The 20,126-nt window shown below is 33.8% G+C and overlaps 1 protein-coding gene across 1 annotated transcript in view; it reads right to left on the bottom strand.

The window, feature by feature from the left end:
• Positions 1-20,126, bottom strand: part of ADAMTS19 (ADAM metallopeptidase with thrombospondin type 1 motif 19) — a 287,425-nt gene that overhangs the window by 95,464 nt on the left and 171,835 nt on the right. Inside the window, exons 11-13 of the mRNA XM_025388260.1 lie at positions 7,556-7,657; positions 2,032-2,162; positions 634-806 (exon numbers count right to left, since the gene is read on the bottom strand). Coding sequence (XP_025244045.1) covers positions 634-806; positions 2,032-2,162; positions 7,556-7,657 — 406 coding nt within the window. The remainder of the gene's footprint in view (positions 1-633; positions 807-2,031; positions 2,163-7,555; positions 7,658-20,126) is intronic.

Raw genomic sequence — 20,126 nt, 5'->3', positions numbered from 1 at the left:
TGCTACCTCTTTATAGTAATACCCATCCCTCTCCCCACCACCATGCCTAATCCCTGGCAACCACTAATTTGTACAAATTTGTTTTCCATCTCTGTAATTTTATCATTTCAAGAATATTATCACATGAAATCATATAGCATGGGACCTTTTGAGGTTGGCATTTTTCACTCAGCATAATGCTCTGAGATCTATCAGGATGTTGCATGTATTAATAGTTTGCTCCTCTTTAGTGCTGAGGAGTATTCCATCACTCAGAAGTATGATTTCTATATTGTTAGTGTACATTTAGTTATTCACAAAACTGTCAAACTATATTTTCCAAAGTGGCTGCACGATTTTACAATCCCATCAAGCAATGCCTGAGAAATCCAGTTTCTCCTCATCCTCACCAGCGTTAGTGCTCTCACTGCTTTTTATTTTCATTTTTCTAATAGGTATGGGGTAACAGCGCCTCATATTTTTAAAATATATTTTTGTCAGTGCTTGTGGTTATTATATGTCAGTACAGGTAGAAAAAATTAAAGTTCAGAAATATTTTGAAGATAATATGTACAATAATCTGACTATTGTAAAAACACTTGGCAAACCTAGAAATCTAGTTAACAAAGATGGTGGTGATCTGGTTGGTCATACCTTCATCCAGGACAGCTTGCCACTGAAGTACATGCTTTGGGGAGGAAGTTCTAACACTATACGCCTGACATTGCCAGTCTCTGAATCCAGGCAAACCTGCAGGACAAGGTGGATTCTCACATATTCTGTATTGTTTTCTGGGACCATTACAATCCCTTGCTTCAGAACCTAGCCTAGAAAAGAAAGTACAAATAATCAGTTTTACATTTTTTATGTTAACTACCCAGTTTTTAAATTAAAAGCCACTATATTAATAATATATAACCCTTTATATTATATTTACTTTTGAAGACTTGGACACATTAAATGTTAGTAGTAGCAAGATATATTTATTTCTTTGACTATATACATTTTCTTTTTTTTTTTTTTTTTTTTTTTTTTTTTTTTTGAGATGGAGTCTCGCTCTGTCGCCCGGGCTGGAGTGCAGTGGCCAGATCTCAGCTCACTGCAAGCTCCGCCTCCCGGGTTTACGCCATTCTCCTGCCTCAGCCTCCCAAGTAACTGGGACTACAGGCGCCCGCCATCTCGCCCGGCTAGTTTTTTGTATTTTTTAGTAGAGACGGGGTTTCACCGTGTTCGCCAGGATGGTCTCGATCTTCTGACCTCGTGATCCACCCGTCTCGGCCTCCCAAAGTGCTGGGATTACAGGCTTGAGCCACCGCGCCCGGCCGACTATATACATTTTCTAATCCTTCATCAATATACCTTCCACAATACATGAGGAATAAAAGCCCACTTGCCATGAAAATGATAAATTGGAGTAAAGGGCAGAGACTGAGGGGAATATAGCCTTCAAATGCCCATTAAGAAATCTGGTTCTTAGAATTATTAAGGAGATGTTTTTAAATAAGTTCATATAAATTATTTAAAACTGCATGTGACCTCTACACCAATAGTTTAAAGCTCACAAGCTGGAATGACTTTCTCACACTTTCCTAGAATTCCTCTAGGAATAATGGGGTTTAACAAGCTGATCCCATAATAATTCCTGTCTGTACCTGTGCTTAGCATGTTTCTGTTTTTCATTAGTCTTAGCTCTTGCTGTCATTAATTTTGTTCTCATTCTCTTTCTTATCATCCTTCTGCTCTTCTCCCAGTTCCTGTAAATGTTCACATAATTTTTCTAATACACATCTCCCTGTTTATTGAAATATTTTATAGATTTACTCAAGAAATAACCTTTTGTAGCTTTCATTATTTATTCTTAGAAGGGTTGGTCTTTATTTTCTTCTTAAAGGCAGTTTTTATTTAAAATAAATAATTTGAAGGACTTTTCTGTTTTCCAACGTGAGTAGAGTTTGAGGGGCTTCTTTTGCTTTCCAACATGCTTTGTCAGTAAAACCTTTGCATTCCAAACTTGAAGAAATGCCCTCCCCCAACCAGGAACTTTGAGTTTACCCAGGACATTTGCGCTCTCGACTGCTGATCCCAGCACTGCAGGTTCGGCTACAAGGACTCCACAGGCTCCACTCTCCGGCCAGATGTTCAGGTGCTGAGGTCCTGCTGGTACATTCTCCAGCCTTACACCACTATTCCAAAAGTTATGTCTTAGGTGAACAAATCAGGGCACAACTGAAAATCATTCTCTGGCCTATAATGTCACTGGAATTGCAATTAAATCAGGTCTACTAGAGCCACAAACACGGGGAATTAGGAAAGACCAAAAGTAAGTTGGCGCTTGTTTTTTTGTCATAGTAATATAATTGCCCAATTCTCACAGATACAGTCTTGTCAGGAAAGCAGTGCACAAATATTTGTTATTATAGTACTAAGAATTCAGTTCTTGTGATGGAGATAGGGTAGTGGGTAGGGAATCTGAGGTTGCACAACCAGGAAAGAAAATTCAGCACATTTAAGAAACAGATAATAATTTAAAAAGGACAAAAAAATCAGAGTAATAAGAATGGAAACAAGAAATAAATGTCCTACATCAGAGCAGACATTTTTAGCAAATTTAGTAATTTTTATATGAAATGTCAGTGACTCGGTACTTTTTTAACTTTGCAATTTTTCAAAAATACTGTTTGATTTTAGCACTTTCCTTTATGCTTGTTTTTTTTTTTTTAATTTTTATTTTTCCCTGAAAGAATTCCCATCAAGTTCAACCATTAACATTATAGCAAGTTGGTTTGAAAGACGTGGGCAATTAGATGCTGAAATTCTGTCATTTCATGCCAATTATTCTGTACTTTACTTAGTATCTATTAACTGGTAAAGATAACTGGAATAAGAGAAAGGAGTGTAGTCATTCTTTTTTATTTTTATTTTATTTTTTCATTCACTGAAAACAAAAGCAGTGAGAGAGATTGCTGATGGTCACCCAGGAATGGTTGCTAGAATTTGGGGAACAGGTTATTAAAATTTCTCCTCATTCCTGAAAATCAAATAGATGATGGTCATAGCAAACATGGTAAAAGTAACAAAATCATACTGAGAATAATAAGTATGATTACAAGCATTTAGATTAGTGATTGTATAATGATGTGGTTGAGTAAGTTGATCCTCCTAGCCCTAAAGGAACTTCTACACTTAATGGCAACACAATTTACAAAGGATTTTGAGGAAATTACAGAAATGCTCTGATTTTCAGCTTGCTTATTTCTAAAATGTGAATGATAATCATATTTACCTATCAGTTTATTTAGGAGTTGAATGAAGCATTAAACACAATGTATAGCCCTTACTAAGGATTTAATAAGTGCTAACTATAATAATAATAGAGTTATAAGTATCACTATGTTAATACTTTCAGAATTCTAAGCAAAATTCTGTTCATTCTGATATTTATTCATCTGTTTTTATAATTTACTGTGAAAATATTTTTATTGCTATTTTTAGAAAAGAGAATTAAGAAGACTACACTACATAGTTTTGTGTAGGCTCCATTAATGCTTTACTTTTATAGGCAATACAATGATTAGTCCCCGTAGATTTTCTCTAATAATGTCAACATTTAAATTCAACCTCTTTTAGATTCAAAAAGATTTTAATCTAAACTTGTAAAACAAAATAAACATCAACAACTCAGAGAATATCAATATGCTAAGGCTCTCATTAAATAAATTTGGGTTTTGTACAAAGATGCAGTTTAAAAATTGGAAAAGGAGAAACAAACCATGTGAAAACTTCTACATTACTTACTTGTTTTAAGGACTTAAAAATGTTATGCCATTCATGAAAAAAAAAAAATCCAATGTGAAAGTCGTCAAACTTCAATTGGTCACATTGTTTTAGCCTACTTTAAGGGTGTTTATGTTTCCCAGAGTGCATATCATACCTCGTTGGCCATTTAGCAGCAAGCTGGCATTGAAAGACTGGGCTAGAGTTCACAGCAGACTAAAATATTCTGGAAAGGACTGGGACCTAGATTTGTACATCATTTAAACTGTAACACATCTGGCAGATGAAGAGAAATGGACACAGATATGCAAAGCAATTTGCATACACAGATCAGTGAAATTTGAAGAAAGTATAGCATAACATTTAAAGTTTGTCACCTTGCAGATAATCAGATGTCTGGATGAAACTAGAGGGTATCTGCTTTTGTGTCTTCTATATGGCTCTGTGCTTCAACAATGAGGAAAGTGTTAAATGTTTTGTTTATTATACAGTATGTTATATAAGATATGTAAAATAATCCTAATGATGCTTTCCATAAATATCATTAGGGTTATTACGGAGAGCAGCATGATTTGTTTCATACAACATTTGCATTTTTTAGCCTCAAAAAATAAGTTATGTATTGTTGAAAACACTAAAAAATTGTCTTATCTATTAATTCAGTCTGATTTATAAAAGTACTAAGGAATTATGTAATATAGACCACCTGAGGACAGTGCATGACTTAACAGACTAATTATAGTTCTATACTTCCAAATTTTTATGTGGACATGTCTAGGAAGTTCTTGAAAACACACTTTTGAAAGGGGTCTGTGAAGATGTCAAAGGAAACTGATTAGCCTCTGATCAAATCTTGTACATATATTGTGGAAAAGAGAAGAGGAGGAAGGAAGGCAAAAAGCTGTGTACATATGCACATTGTGATATGTTAGGATATTACAGTCTTCATTGTTTCCAATAATAAATTATGATGGCAATTTCAAAAATCTCAATTTGGGAAAATAAATAACTAAAATACATTACAAAGAATCCTTCCAAACAGTCTAAAGTTCTAGTAAATTGGTATTTAATGTCTTTTTCCCCTCTTTTCATTCCTAGCAAGTACTGAAAGTAAAATATATACATTTATTATTTTTTAATAAATCATTTTGCCCACTAATCTCTGTGAAATGTAAATACCCACACATTGATATTTGTAAGTTGCAAAATATGAAAATTATATAAAAAATATAAAAAGAGAAGAAAACAAGTTGTTTTCAATTTGCAATATGCTGTCCATAAAAAGTATATAAACCTCTTTGTTAAAAATCATTCAGAAGTATAAAATTCTGTAAGCACCTTCTCAGATGTAATTATATACTCTTAGATTAACTAGATTTATACAATTTGATTAATATCACTAGAGTGTTATCAATTGCAAAATCCCAAGCTTTGTCTCTTGGATAGCAATGTACTGAACTAGCAATGTTTAGTGCGAGGTTGCAAGCATTCAAATATTTTAGCACTCCTGCACACAATGGCAGAGTGCTGGAAGTTATTTTCACGATGGCTTCTACAAGAGCTGGAAGAGATGAGTATTTGAAGAAGCCCACGAGGCCTGGAAAACTGAGAGGTTCATTAGTTATTTCAAAATACAAAGCATTACAGAACCTCTAAGAGAGTATCATTAACACAATTATAGGAAAACAAAACATTTTACTTTTGTTTAGTAATTACAGTTTTAACTGCCAAAATAAGTTTATTTTGAAGATTTCAAGAAGGCAAATTATGTTTATACATACAAGGGAAAAAATCATAGCAGAAAAATATTGAAGGTGCAGATCATAAAAGTAAAGAGATTTTTATATTGCTAAAAAACTAAAGATGAACAAGTTATATGATATTTGAGGACTCATGTTTGGTTATGTCTTAATATTACTGCTTTTGTGTTTCAGGGATGATAAAAATGATTGCTGGTGCAAAGTTTTATGATTCAAGCAATAAATTACTCAGCACAATATCAGGAGGCTTGCTTGATATACACAGGTTCTTGTACTTTTGTGTATATATTTAAAAAATAAAACAGACCCAAATTCTGATGCTTTGTTTAAGCTTATAGGAAATATTTGGAACAGTCTGTAAACAATTAACTGATATTTCACAGAAATTCCCTCTAAGGAATCAGTTTCTTACTGATAATATATAGTGATAAAATATTTCTAGTTTTTTTTTTCAAAAATAGTTGGGATGTAAACAATTTGTACATTTTTCTTATTAAAGAAATCATAGAAGTAATAAATGACTGGATGCTTATGTCAAACAATCCAGAAATGTCTGCAGAAAAGTTATATTCACCCATCTCATCGATATACTCCCAGCCATCAATTCTACTTCCCTCCTAAGAGGTAACTTCTAGTTACACTTTGGAGTTTTGTGTTTATATTTTCTTTTTCTTTTTTTTTTTTTTTTTCTGTCTTTGAAACAAGGTCTGGCTCTGTCGCTCAGGCAGGAGTGCAATGGTGCGGTCTCGGCTCACGGCAACCTCTGCCTTCCGGGCTCAAGCAATCCTTCCACCTCAGCCTTCTGAGTAGCTGGAATTACAGGCCTGCGCCACCATGCCTAGCTAATTTTATGAGTTTGAAAATATATACTTCTGTGTGTGTGTGCTTGTGTGTGTGTATACAAACTGTGTTTTCCTTAAATGTCAAATCATATTATAAAGTATCAATATTTCTGACATGCCTATCAACCAACAGCCATGTCTTATAGATCTCTTCAGGTTAGAACATAGGTATCTCCCTCATTTTTTAACAACTACATTGTGACCGTTCATCTCCTAATGAATATTTTTATTGTTTCTCATTTCTCTCCATTACAAACTGCATCCTTACCTAAGCATCTTTGTGTGCATGTGTATATGTATATATGTGCGTCTGTGTGTGTACTTTCTTCAGATGATTTTCTAGAAGTTGAATACCTTCATTTCTGTCCATTTTTCAAATCAATGTTTTTAAAATAAAATTCCACATAATTTCATGTTTTCTTCAAGTATTTCACCATAAGCAATCTATAGGTTCTTTGTGTTGCTATTTATTTTCAAATGTAATACACATTCATGCACTTCAGAGGCAAGCTTTCTGATCTTGCAATTGAGTACAGTGATAACAATTCTACTTTCCCATCACAGTATGCAAATTAGAAAATTATGTAAACTATTGATCTGTTATCTTTTGATTATGTTAACCATAATTATTAAATGCATATGAAATCCATCTTCTTCATATTCCTCAAAGGAAAATTAATTTTTAACAGCAGTTATTTTGATCTGGAAATGTATACTAATAAATTTTTAAAGTCTTATGAAGTACGTTAAACTACACAGACAGCCAAATATTTACCAATCTCCAAATGTCAACAGGAATATTTTATGGATGATTATTATATTGACAAGGAAAAAATACTCAGTTGCTCTTCTAAGTCAATGATTTTATACTTGAAAGGATTCATCGGCGATGAGAAATTTTACCATTTATGCTATTATTTGTGCTTAATTTACTTCTGTTTAAAAAGTAAAAAAAGTTCACATTTTTGCTATATTAATGTATATATATGACTCTCAACATTTTCATAATCAACAACAAATAAAATAAAACCCACCACATTGATATTAACAAAACAACCACAGATTTTATAAAGTATAAATGTTAAAATTGATGAAATACTAATATTTTTGTATATACTGAAATAATTCCATCAGTGCTAAGCAAGTTTCTCAAGTTTCACCTAGTATACTTATTAAATTCAGACAACACAAATGACTTACCTTACCAGGGTCACAGTCAGTTCCATCCATTGGTGGGTCTAGTTTGGTTTTGCATTCTTTCTCACCTTCTACCTTGCACCATAATCCTGTGCAAATAACATGCTGAAAACAAAGGCACACTATAAGGGGAAGGTATCACATTTTTTTAAGTGAAGCCAATCACTGTTAAGAAAGCTATTTTGGTAAAACAACAAAAATTATTTGAAGGAAAATATGCTTTTGGTACTTAAAATATTAAACCTGTAATTGAAATAGTATAGGGCTCATTTATAGTGATGGGAAGATTGATACATAATGATAGAAAAATCTGTTTACTAAAGTTAAATCTTTTAAAACCTCCTTAAATAAAACACATATGGTTACACAAGATACAACAGAAAAACTTAAGACAGAAATAATCATTTATACTATGACACATGGACCAGCTGGAAGAATAAGTGTTTGTTTTTGTGTTATAAATTCATTGTCTGCTGCCCTAAAGTCTGTTCCCACTTATGCTCTGATTTTATGCTTAAATGTCATGGTTAGTACTTTATTAATTCATTATACAGTCTTGACCCCTGACACAATATAGTCTTAGTGTGTATGTTTCAGTAAATTGTTATCAATACTTTTTACCTCAATATGAAGGATTTTTACATCTTCAGAACACAATGAAAGTTTTCTAGGGATATGTTAAAGGGATTAAAAAATACTGGGATAAGGCAGCTGAAACATGGCAACAATAAGCAAAGAGAACTCTGAGGAAATGTAATAGAAAAATTGTCAAAAACCTCAGACACAGCTATGATTGTGGTCAGCTCACAGACAGATAAGGGGAGGCCAACACACACATTAATAAAGACTTTCTATTTCTGTAAGGTGGTTGACATTTTTTAGACTCAAAAATATTGTTAACAATTGTGCAGAAATATGAAATCCATAAAGGACATTTAAAAGTGACTTAAAAAATTAGCTGAGTGTGGTGGTGCACACCTGTAATCCCAGCTACTCAGGAGGCTGAGGAATGAGAATTGCATGAACCCAGGAGGCAGAGGTTGCAGTGCGCTGAGACAGCGCCACTGCACTCCAGCCTGGGTGACAGGGTGAGACTGTCTCAAAAAAGAAAAAAGAATGAGTTGAGTATTAAATCCATAGCGAAGATGACTGTATTACTACCTATCCAGACATTGGGAGAAGAGGGTGGAGGAGAACAGGTCAATAAAGACAGAACAAGTAGAAATGGGAAAAGCATAGTTATGAAAAGGTGAGCAGACTGGTGCAATGGGGAGTAGGGATATCATGGGGGAGAGTAGCAAAAAACAAGGTTGAAAAGACAGAAGAGTCAGGAAAGACTAGGGACTTTATGTTTGTAGGGAAAAATAAGCCATTTAGCAGTTGACCAGCAGCAGATTGATAAGATAATAGGTTATTTTGGGAAACTTATTCTGGTGTTGGTGTTCAAAGCAGACTAAAAATCACAGCAAAATTAAAGTTAACTTATGACCCAAATCTATTAAATATATTTGAAAAATATATTTAAATTGTGACATGCCTATTTGAAACATATATTTTTCAATATGTTTAATATTTAATTGCTCTAATACTTACTTTGTTGCAAATTCCAACATATTATTTTCCTATACTTTAGATTTCTGAACTGTTTGTAGCTTTTAAAATTCAATAGTCTATGGAGAGAGTGAGATATATTTAATTTACCTTATTTTATTTTCTGTGACCTTTTTTCCAGCTTCAAAATATGTCACACAAATATATCTTATTATATTTAGGATATGGTTTAGCTTAACTAGTGTGCTTCTAACTGCCCATAGCATTTACCAAAAATTCATCTAGAAAATTATTGTAAAGAATGCCTATAAATCATATTGCCCCTTTGTAAAATTTTAAACTCTTGAAAATAGGCAAAGAGGTCAAATGTTTTTCATGTACTTTTGTGGAGACATTTAAGAATATTTCAATTATCAGATGTCTAACCTGAGCATTTTTGATTCCAAAAATTTTTCACCCATCTAGGAACTGTCTATCAAGGATGTTTGATAATTACAGGGTCAAATGTTGAATTTTCTTTAGAAGAAAATTTCAAAGAAGAATTTTTCTTTACTTGCATTTAATAAAACTTAGTTATCACATAACTAATTAATTTATTCAAGTTCATTGGTTAACCAATGCATACTGAACTGAAAAAGCAAATCTACACTGTAGTTTTGGAATAATGCTTGCTTGTTGAACGTTGTTGGTAGTCTACATTCTGTTCTTCCACCATTATCTGCTGCTATTTGAAACAGCAGGTACTCTAATTGATTCCTACTTGAGACACTCAGAGCACACAAGCAAACTTGGCAGCTTTTCAAGATAAGCATGGTCACGTAGAATAAAATCTCTCTCAGAGATGTTTTTTATCCTTTCTGTTCTGCAGGTCTAGGAATCTTATGGTAAATAAATTACAGCCTCAGTCTTAAAAGTAACAAAGATTTAGAAGTTCAAACCAAACGGCCACAAGGCGATAAAATGTTGCAGAAATAGTATGTACGGTTTTCACCTTGAAAAGTGGAATACCTCAGATATGTCACATTAGAGGTACATAATAGCAAGCCCTTTCTAAAGGGCAGAATGGGGAATTGCGGTATTACATTAGAACCACACACTGTCCATATGTTACACAGGCAAGAGTAAAATATTTTTTTCAACTTAGTTGCTGAAACCACTTAATAAATCAGTTAAGAAAATATCTATAACTTAAAATGCTTGGCATAGGAATCTACAACAGAGATGCACAACCCAGCATTTTCTAGTAAACTAATAAAAATAATACAATATTCCTTTGTTATGCTTCTATAACAAAAAGAGTTTATTGAAAGAATATAATATGTACTTGGATGTTTATCTCAAATAGGCTTTTTAAATGTTACATAAATGTACTATGTATTGAAATGGAAGGTTAATTGTCCTGTACAAATCTTATAAAATTTATCTTCAAAGCTAACCTGTACCCATGCCTGTCTTTTACAACAAATAGTTCCATTAAGATGTTCTGAAATTTATGTTAAAATAAGACAATTTTAACTACATATGCATTGAAGTAATAATTAATCCTTGGACATATAACTACTTTCTTTTCCCTGCATTACTGTCTGAAATACATTTTCAATAACTTGACAGATTGCAAAGGTAATTCAGATATAAAATAAAATTTTAGAAACATTCTTTTCTAATAACAGAACTTTATTATAATTAGAATAACTTTGTGTGAGTGTGTGTGTGTATGAGACAGTACTAAAATAGGAAACAAAGACTCAAAAGGGAAAATAAAGCTGAACTCTAGTTCTTTATAAAGACTAATATAATTGAAAATTAAGCAAAAAGAGAAGGCAAAAATAAATACTATTAGGAATAACAAATAAGGGCATAACAGATAACAGTTCAAACAGAAAATAGACATTATAATTAAATCTATGCCAGTACACTTGAAAACTATATGAAATTGAAAAATAGAAACTTAAAATTTACTAAAGTGAAATCAAGAAGAAATAGAAAAGGTGAACAATTCTAGAACCACAGAATAGGTATGCCTGTTAAAAATCTTCCCACAAAGAATACACCTGTCCAAACGCTAACACTCTTTGAAGGAATGTAGATTCTCAAAACACAGAAACTTTCTAGAGAACAGAAAAAGAGGGCATCACTTCTTTTTAACTTTTATTTTAGGATTAGTGGTACATATGAAGATTTGTTACATAGGTAAACATGTTTCACAGAGGTTTATTGTACAGATTATTTCATCACCCAGATATTAAGCCCAGTACCCAATTGTTATCTTTTCTGCTCCTTTCCCTCCCACCACCCTCCCCGCTCAAGTAGGCCCCAGTGTCTGTTGTTTCCTTCTCTGTGTTCATAAGTTTTTGTTTAGCTCCCACTTGTAAGTGAGAACATGTGGTAATTGGTTTGTTGTTGTTTTTGTCGTTTTTGAGACAGAGTCTCACTCTTGTCACCCAGGCTGGAGTGCAGTAGCACGATGATCTTGGCTCAATACAACCTCTGCCTCCCGGGTTCAAGCAATTCTCCTGCCTCAGCCTCCCAAGTACCTGGCATTACAGGCACCTGCCACCATGCCAGGCTAATTTTTGTATTTGTAGTAGAGACGGGTTTCACCAAGTTGGCCAGGCTGGTCTTGAACTCCTGACCTCAGTTGATCCGCCCGCCTCGGCCGCCCAAAGTGCTGGGATTACAGACGTGAGCCTCTGTGCCCGGCAGTTATTTGTGTATGTGTGTGTGTTTTTTTTTTTTTTTTTTGTCCCAGTGTTAATTTGCTGAGGATAATAGCCTACAGCTCTATCCATGTTCCTGTACAACTTCTAAACACTATGATATCCAAACTAGAGGGGGATTTTAAAAGAAAGTAAAAATAGTGATCTACTTCATTTATAAGATCTGAATATGCTAAACAAATTTTAACAGGCTGAATCTAGCCATGACCAAATTAGGTTTTCTTCCTCAGAATATAGGTAAGTTTGATATTAGGAATTTAATTAATGTACTTGGGCACATCAATAACTTAAAATCTATGATTTTTATATCTGTGGATACCAAATACGTGACGCAGTTTAACATTCACTTAAAAATCTTAGCAAACTAGTCATTGAAATTATTTTCTTTATAATTCAAGGGCATCTAAGAAAATCTATAGCAAATATCATAATAAATGTCAAATATGGCAAGTTTTCTCTTCAGATTAGGCACATGGCAAAGATGATATCTAGATACCAGTGTAAGGAGGTGAAGTTATGATATATTCAAAGAAGCAAAAAAGAGAAAAAAAAATCTGTCAATCTACACTCCTGAACTCAGCTAAAATTTTATTTAGGTTTGAAGGTTAAATAAGGGCCCTTTCAATGAAACAAACACTGAGTGTTTACCTTCTACAGATCTGCCCCAAAGGTGCTTCTCAATGATGCTTTTAAGAAGAAGAAATATGACCTTATAAGAAAGGACTGAAAAGCAATGGTAAGCAAAGAGACTGATAAAAATGAGGATAAATCTTAATAAACATTGACTACACAATGTAACACTTATTGGATTTAAACATTAATTATAAACCTTCTTTTAGTAGGAAGAAATGTTAGAAATCTAGCTCATTTACATCCTAGAAACTTGATCCTTTAACAGAGAAGATTTGGCCACTGCCAGCTGAATAAGTCGACATTCTCTCTTTCACCTCCTCCACTCCACATACATAGCTACTGGCGGAAGTAAAGTGATAGGCATAGAAAGGGAAATGTAACCCATGGACAGTCAATGAATGAAGCAGCAAGCTGCAAGGGACTCTTTCATAGTTACATCAGGAAGTGATAAAGAAAGGGAATAAGAAGAAATTAAAAGAAAGGAGAACTGTTAATATCTATATAATGGAGGCCCCCAAAGAAAAGAAAACAATAAAAAGAAGGAAGAGCCTATTTTAAAATTTTAAAGAAAAATGATACAGAATTAAGATAAAAAGCTTCTCCTTCTGGAACTGTAGATTAATTTCTCAAAAAACCAACCCTCTTGTAGGTATCAACTATAAACTGTGAACAGAATACAAAAAACAACTTCCTGAAGGCTCTGGAGAGTGAACCAAGGCAACACACTTTTTGTTTTAAATTTAACTTTTGGCCAGGCACGGTGGCTCATGTCTGTAATCCCAGAACTTTGGGAGGCCGGGGCAGGTGGATCACCTGAGGTCAGGAGTTTGAGACCAGCCTAGCCAACATGGTAATACCTTGTTTCTACTAAAAATACAAAAATTAACCGGATGTGGTGGCAGGTGCCTGTAATTTCAGCTACTCAGGAGGCTGAGAAGGAGAATTGCTTGAACCTGGGAGCTGGAGGTTGCAGTGAGCTGAGGTGGTGCCACTGCACTCCAACCTGGGCAACAGAGCAAAACTGTCTCAATAAATAAATACATAAATTTCACTTTTAAGTTCAGGGGTACATGTGCAGGTTTGTTATACCTAAACTTGTGTCATGGGGGTATGATGTACAGATTATTTCATCACCCAGGTAGTAAGCCTAGTACCCATTACATATTTTTGCTGATCCTCTCCCTCCTCCTAGACTCTACCTTCTAATTGGCTCCAATGTGTGTTGTTCCCTTCTGTGTCCACAAGTTCCTATCATTTAGCTCTAACTTGTAAGTGAGAACATGTGGCATTTGGTTTTCTGTTCCTGCATTAGTTTGCTAATAATAATGGCTCCAGTTCCATCCATGTTGCTGCAAAGGACATTATCTCATTTTTTAAGGCTGCATAGTATTCCATGGTGTATACATTCCACATTTTCTTTATCTAATCTATCACTGATGAATGTTGAGGTTCATTCGATGTCTTTGCCATTGTGAATAGTGCTGCAGTAAATATATGCATGCATGTGTCTTTGTAACAGAATAACTTATAATTCCTTTGGGTATATACCCAGTAATAGGATTGCTGGTCAAATGCTATTTCTGTTTTTAGCTCTTTGAGGAATTGCCCCACTGTTTTCCACAATGGTTGAACTAATTTACACTTCCATCAACAGTGTGTAAGTGTTCCCTTTTCTCCACATCTCATTAGCATCTGTTATTTTTTGACATTTTAATAGTAGCCATTCTGACTAGTGTGAGATGGTATTACATTGTGGTTTTGATTTGCATTTCTCTAGTGATTAGCGATGTTCATATGATTGTTGGCTGCATGTATGTCTTCTTTTGAAAAGTGTCTGTTAACGTCCTTTGCCCACCTTTTATTGGGGTTGCTTGTTTTTTGCTTGTAAACTTAAGTTTGCTATTGATGCTAGATATTAGATCTTTGTTAGATTCACAGTTTGCAAAAGTCTTCTACCACTCTGTAGGCTGTCTGTCCACTCTTGGTGGAAACTTGATAGTTTCTTTTGCTGTGCAGAAGCTCTTTAGTTTAATTAGATCCCCTCCCTCCCTCCCTCCCTCCCTCCCTCTCTCTCTCTCTCTCTCTTTTTCTTTTGCTTTTGGTGCAATTGCTTTTGGAGTCTTTGTCATGAAACCTTTGCTTGTTCCTATGTCCAGAATGGTATTGCCTAGTTTGTCTTCCAAGGTTTTTTATAGTTTTGGGTTTTACATGTAAGTATCTAATCCATCTTGAGTTAATTTTTGTGTGTGGCCTAAAAAGGGGTCCAGTTGCAATCTTCTGCATATGGCTAGTAAGTTATCCCAGTACCATTTATTGAACAGGTCTGTCAAAGATCAGATAGTTGTAGGTGTGCAACCTTATTCCTGAGTTTTCCCTTCTGTTCCATTGGTCTATGTGTCTGTTTTGTCCCAGTATCGTGTTGTTTTTATTAATGTAGCCCTGGAGTATAGTTTGAAGTCAGGTAACATGATGCCTCCAGCTTTCTTCTTTTTGCTTGATTGCCTTGGCTATTTGGGCTTGTTTCTGTTTATATATGACTTTTAAAATAGGTTTTCTAATTCTGTGAAGAATATCAATGGTAGTTTAATAGGAATAGCAGTGAATCTATAAATTGCTTTGGGCAGTATGGCCATTTTAACAATACTGATTCTTCCTATACATGATCATGGAATGTTTTTCCATTTGTGTCACCTCTGATTACTTTGAGCAGTATTTTCTATTTCTGCATGTAGAGATCTTTCACCTCCCTGGTTGGCTGTATTCCTACGTATTTTATTTTTTGTGTATGGCAATTGTGAAAGTGATTGCATTCAACAGGCACACTTTTGAGGGGAACTGAAAAAACTGGCACAAGGTTAGTTCATCATCTTTGCAACTTTAACCTGACAGATGCCCACTATTGTGTCCTGACATTAGGTGCCAACTGGGAAAAACATATCATCTTATAGAGTCATGAAGACAGAAACTGAGGTGGTCAAGGCTGCCATAAACTGAAGGGAGAATCCCACAGGGAATAGAATCAGAGGAGCTTAAGTCTTCCCTTGGCACCTGACCCATACATACACAACACACCCTACAAATAGCACAGATAAGAGAAAAACGAATTGATCTAAGATATGAGCTACTGCCTACAATAGATGAGACAAAATTTCCAGTTTACATCTAATTAATGTAATTGCCTGTGAAAACAAAAAACAGTCTTTTAAGGAATATACAGAATCCAGAGCCTCTACAACAGGGGTCAGCAAACTCTTTCTGTAAATTGCCAAATAGTATATATTTTAGGCTTCTTGGCCAGGTGGTCTCTGTTGCAACTATTCAACACTGCCATTGTAGCTTGAGTGCAGCCATAGAAAATTAATGAAAAAATGTGTGTCACTGTGTTCCAGTAAAACTTTAAGCCATAGTTTGCTCATGCTTGCTCTACAATATAACACCAACATTTCTAGTATAGAAGTAAAAATCACTGGCATATGTAGAATAGCAAAATGCAACCCTTTCTTTAAAAATGTAAATAAACAATTCAAACCTGAGATGACACATGTGTTACAATTTTCATAAAATTTGAAACTGACTCTATGAATATACCTAGTGAGGTAATGGAAATTTACTTGTAATAAATGAAAAGATATCTCAAGAGAAAAGTTTAAAAAAAGTAAATTGAAACTTTCACTTTAGATGTGAAAAATACAATATGTAAAATTAAAAGTTGACTGAATGGATTTGAGCAGGATGGAAATAATAAAAATTCAGTAAGCTTGAAAATAGTTTAAAGGAAACTACCCACTCTGAAGGAGAAAGGGAAAATATTGAAAAATCTGAAAGATTTACAGAAAGCTCTGAGATTATATCAAAAAACTTAATGTGTGTACCTATTCTTAGGAGAGGATGGAGAGGTAGGAAAGTATTTAAAGGAATGATTCCTAAAAACTTCTTTCCAAATTTGAGAAAAGGCAGAGATTTACAAAATTAGTAAGTTCAACAATCCTCCAATGGGATAAATATGCAGTAAAGCATATGTAGACACATTATAGTCAAGCTTCTGAAAACCGAAGATAAGGAGAATATCTTGCACACAAACAGGAAGAAACAACAGATTACTTACAGGGAAATGACAATCCAAGGGCTATATATTTCTCATCTTAAACTATGGAGAAGAGAAGATAGAGGAATGTTTCTGAGATGGTAAAAGAAAAAGAAAAAGTCAACCTATAATTTTATATCTAGTGAAAATATATTTCAAAAATTAAGGTGAAATGAAAATTTTCAGGTGAAAGAAAATTAAGAGAATTTTGTCACTAGCAACCCAACTAAAAGACATGGAGAAGGAAAATGAAACCAAAGGAAAACTCCTATCTTCAGGAAGTTATGAAGAACAATGGAAAGGGTAAATATCAAGCTAAAAGTGAAAGACTATTTTTACATTCTTAATCCTTAAAATACATGCAATGTATATAAAGTAGAATGTATACAATTTTATTGTATGGTCTACAATGTACACAGATGCCTTCTCTCCCTCTCTCTCTCTCTCTCTCTCTCTCTCTTTATATATATATATAAAATGACCGTAGTACAGAAAAACTGAATGAGGAAGTCTAAATGCACGTACGTGGTTGCATATTCCAATAATTCCAAATGAAATAGTACTATAATAACTCTAAATAGATTCAGAAAAATTGAGGGTTTCTATTTTAATCCGTAGAGGTGAGTTTGGCAAACTATGGCCCGGAGACTGGCCACCTGTCTTGCTCATCCACTTACATATTATCTGTGGCTGATTTGAGCTAGAGCAGCAGATTTGAGTTGCAACATAGGCTCCGCTGCTGACAAGCCTAATATATTTACTATCTGGCCCTTTAAATAAAGATGTGTGATCCCAGACCTAGACCCAGATCAGGTCTCTTAAAGAGGTAAAGGATTATAGCTAAAAATGTAATAGATAAAGTAGGATCCTAAAGAGAATTCAAATAACATAAAAGTAAACTAATGGGGATCTGAGGGAAATAAAGAGTTAAAAAATAAATTATAAAATCAAGACCTAAATTCAAATACATTGTTTAATCAATGATTAAACATTAATGAAACACCTACCTCAATTAAAAGGTTATAATTTTTAAAACAGATTAAAATCAAGACTTAACTACATGCTTACTACAAGAAACTTACTTGAAATAGTACATGGATACATTTAAACTAAATAAAAGCATAATATTATACCATGCAAAAAATAAACACAATCAGATTAATATCAGATATAATAAACTTCAATATAAATAAGTTATACTTCTACCAGTGATAAAGAAGACATTTTCATAATGAAAAGAAATGCAATAAGAAGACATAATGCATCAAGAAGACATAACAATAATAACTGTATTAGTGTCTTGCAATAAAGCTTTATGAGGTATGAATCAAAATCTGACACAATTGAAGGGAGCAGACAGCTGCACAGTCACAGTAGGATATTTAAATTCCCCACTTTAGTAATTATAAGAACATCTATACACATAATAAAAGATTATTTGTATAACTCTATTAATAACTTTGACCTAATTAATATTTATGAAACACTACCAACTGTGGAAATGCATTCTGTCAAATGCATATAGTACATTCACCTGGACAGATTATAAACGAGTCTCAATAAATTTAAAGAGATCATGCAGAGTATATTTTTGTATCTAGGAGTGGAAAGTTTGGATCACATAAGAGGTGAAAGGTTAAGTGATAAACAACAACAACAAAAACAAACAAGCAAACAAAAAACACCTAAAAACACCTAAAAATTTCCCAAAGTGACTATACTATATTACCAGTAGCGGTATGTGAATTCTGATTGCTCTGTATTATCAGGAACAATTTAGTGTTTTCAATTCTTTAAACTTAAGACATTGCAATGTATATGCAAATGTAGGTCTTTATGGTTTTAATTTGCATTTTTTGATACAATATGAAAGATGTTAAACATCTTTTAAGGAGTTTGTTTGCTATCTGCATATCTTCATTTCTGAATTGTCTGTTGAAATGTTTTGCCCATTTAATTGTATTGCTTGGTCTTTTATTACTATTACAGGGATTATATATTTTGGACAACAATCCTTTGTCAGATATGCCTATTATAAATATTTTCACCCATTCTGTGGCTTACCTTTTCATTGTCTTAACAGAGTTTTCCTAACATAAAATAATTTATTTTGATACATTTCAAACAATAATTTTCTGTTTTGTTTTTCTTTTATGGTTCATACTCCTGGTGTCCTATTAAAAAAATATTTCCTCTACATTTTTCCCTGAAGTTTTATAGTTTTGTAGATTCCACATTTAGGTCTATAATACATTTAGGGTTAATTTTATCTTATGATATAATGTAATATTAAAAGATGAATATCCAATTATTCCAGCACAATTTGTTGAAAAGCTTTTCTTTACCCATTCAACTGCCTTGTTACTTTTGTTGAAATCAATTGTACACATATGTGAGAGTCTATAATTGGACTCTCTATGGTGTTCCACTGAGGAGTTAAGTCTCTCCTTTCGTCAACACCACATTGTCTTCATTACTGCAGCTTTGTAAGTCTTAAATCATGCAGTTTATGTCCTCCAACTATTTCATGTTAAGCCTTTTTAAAATCCAAATTCTTGTTGCCTCCGGAATTTTGCAATGCCAAATTACAGAGTCTAGGCCTTCTACAGTTTTTCATAATATTAGGTTGGTGCAAACATAATTGTGTTTTTTTGCCATTACTTTATTTCAATTCCAGTCTGTGCATTGGCTTCAAGGAGAAGTTTGAGAGAGTCCTACAAACTTGGATGAATAAAGTAGATACAGGAGAAACGTAAAACTGGAACTTTCTATGTCAATATTTAAGGTCATTATATGATTCAGTTATACTATAAACTTTTCTATCTATTTAATACATATGCAATTCATAGTGTGCCTAGTTCACAAAGACAGGATCTTAAGTTTCCTGGAGGTCTTCAATTTTATCACATTTCCTTCTTTTTCAAAAAAAGGTTAACTCCTACGGGGCCACTTCTCACTAGTTCTAAGGAAAAGTCCTTCCATACCTCTGTATTTCAGCCAGGCTAAGTAATTTCAGGAAGCTATTACAATGACTTGATGCAGTTGGAGCTGGCTCACCCACAAGATGCCAGATGGCCTGAAGGTACCAGGCACCAATTGCCTAGGAGTCAGGAACAAGGCCATCCAAGAAGTCAGCCATTAATTCTGCAAATTAATGCAGAAGAGTGAGCTATTATTGCCTGCGATCATGATTTTTCACCAGAATCTCTACATCTGTGCCTTTAAACATTTTGCAGATGTAAGTTGTTATCCTAAGGGTAAATTTATATCATTAATTATTGCATAATGCTGAGCCTCCAGTGTTTGTATTTAAATATCTGTTTATAAGTATGGAAGAGAAACATCTAATTTAGAGGCTATGGCCCAACTGCCTTTGTCAGATTCAGAGTTACCTTGTTTTTAAGATTCTGCCTGAAACACACATGTTGAAGGTTGCTATGAACGCTCACACTACAAAGCTTGATGTTTATTTGTAGTTGATTAGAAATAAGCTGGTCATAAGGATGCCATAAGGATGCCTAATTGAATTATGAATAAGCTGTGAAACAAGCTACCTGCCCAATAGCATAAGTAGGCTTTTATGTAGTTA

The sequence above is a fragment of the Theropithecus gelada genome, chromosome 6 (assembly GCF_003255815.1).
Source record: "Theropithecus gelada isolate Dixy chromosome 6, Tgel_1.0, whole genome shotgun sequence".
Classification (NCBI taxonomy): domain Eukaryota; kingdom Metazoa; phylum Chordata; class Mammalia; order Primates; family Cercopithecidae; genus Theropithecus; species Theropithecus gelada.
This window is presented reverse-complemented; position numbering and strand designations above follow the sequence as displayed.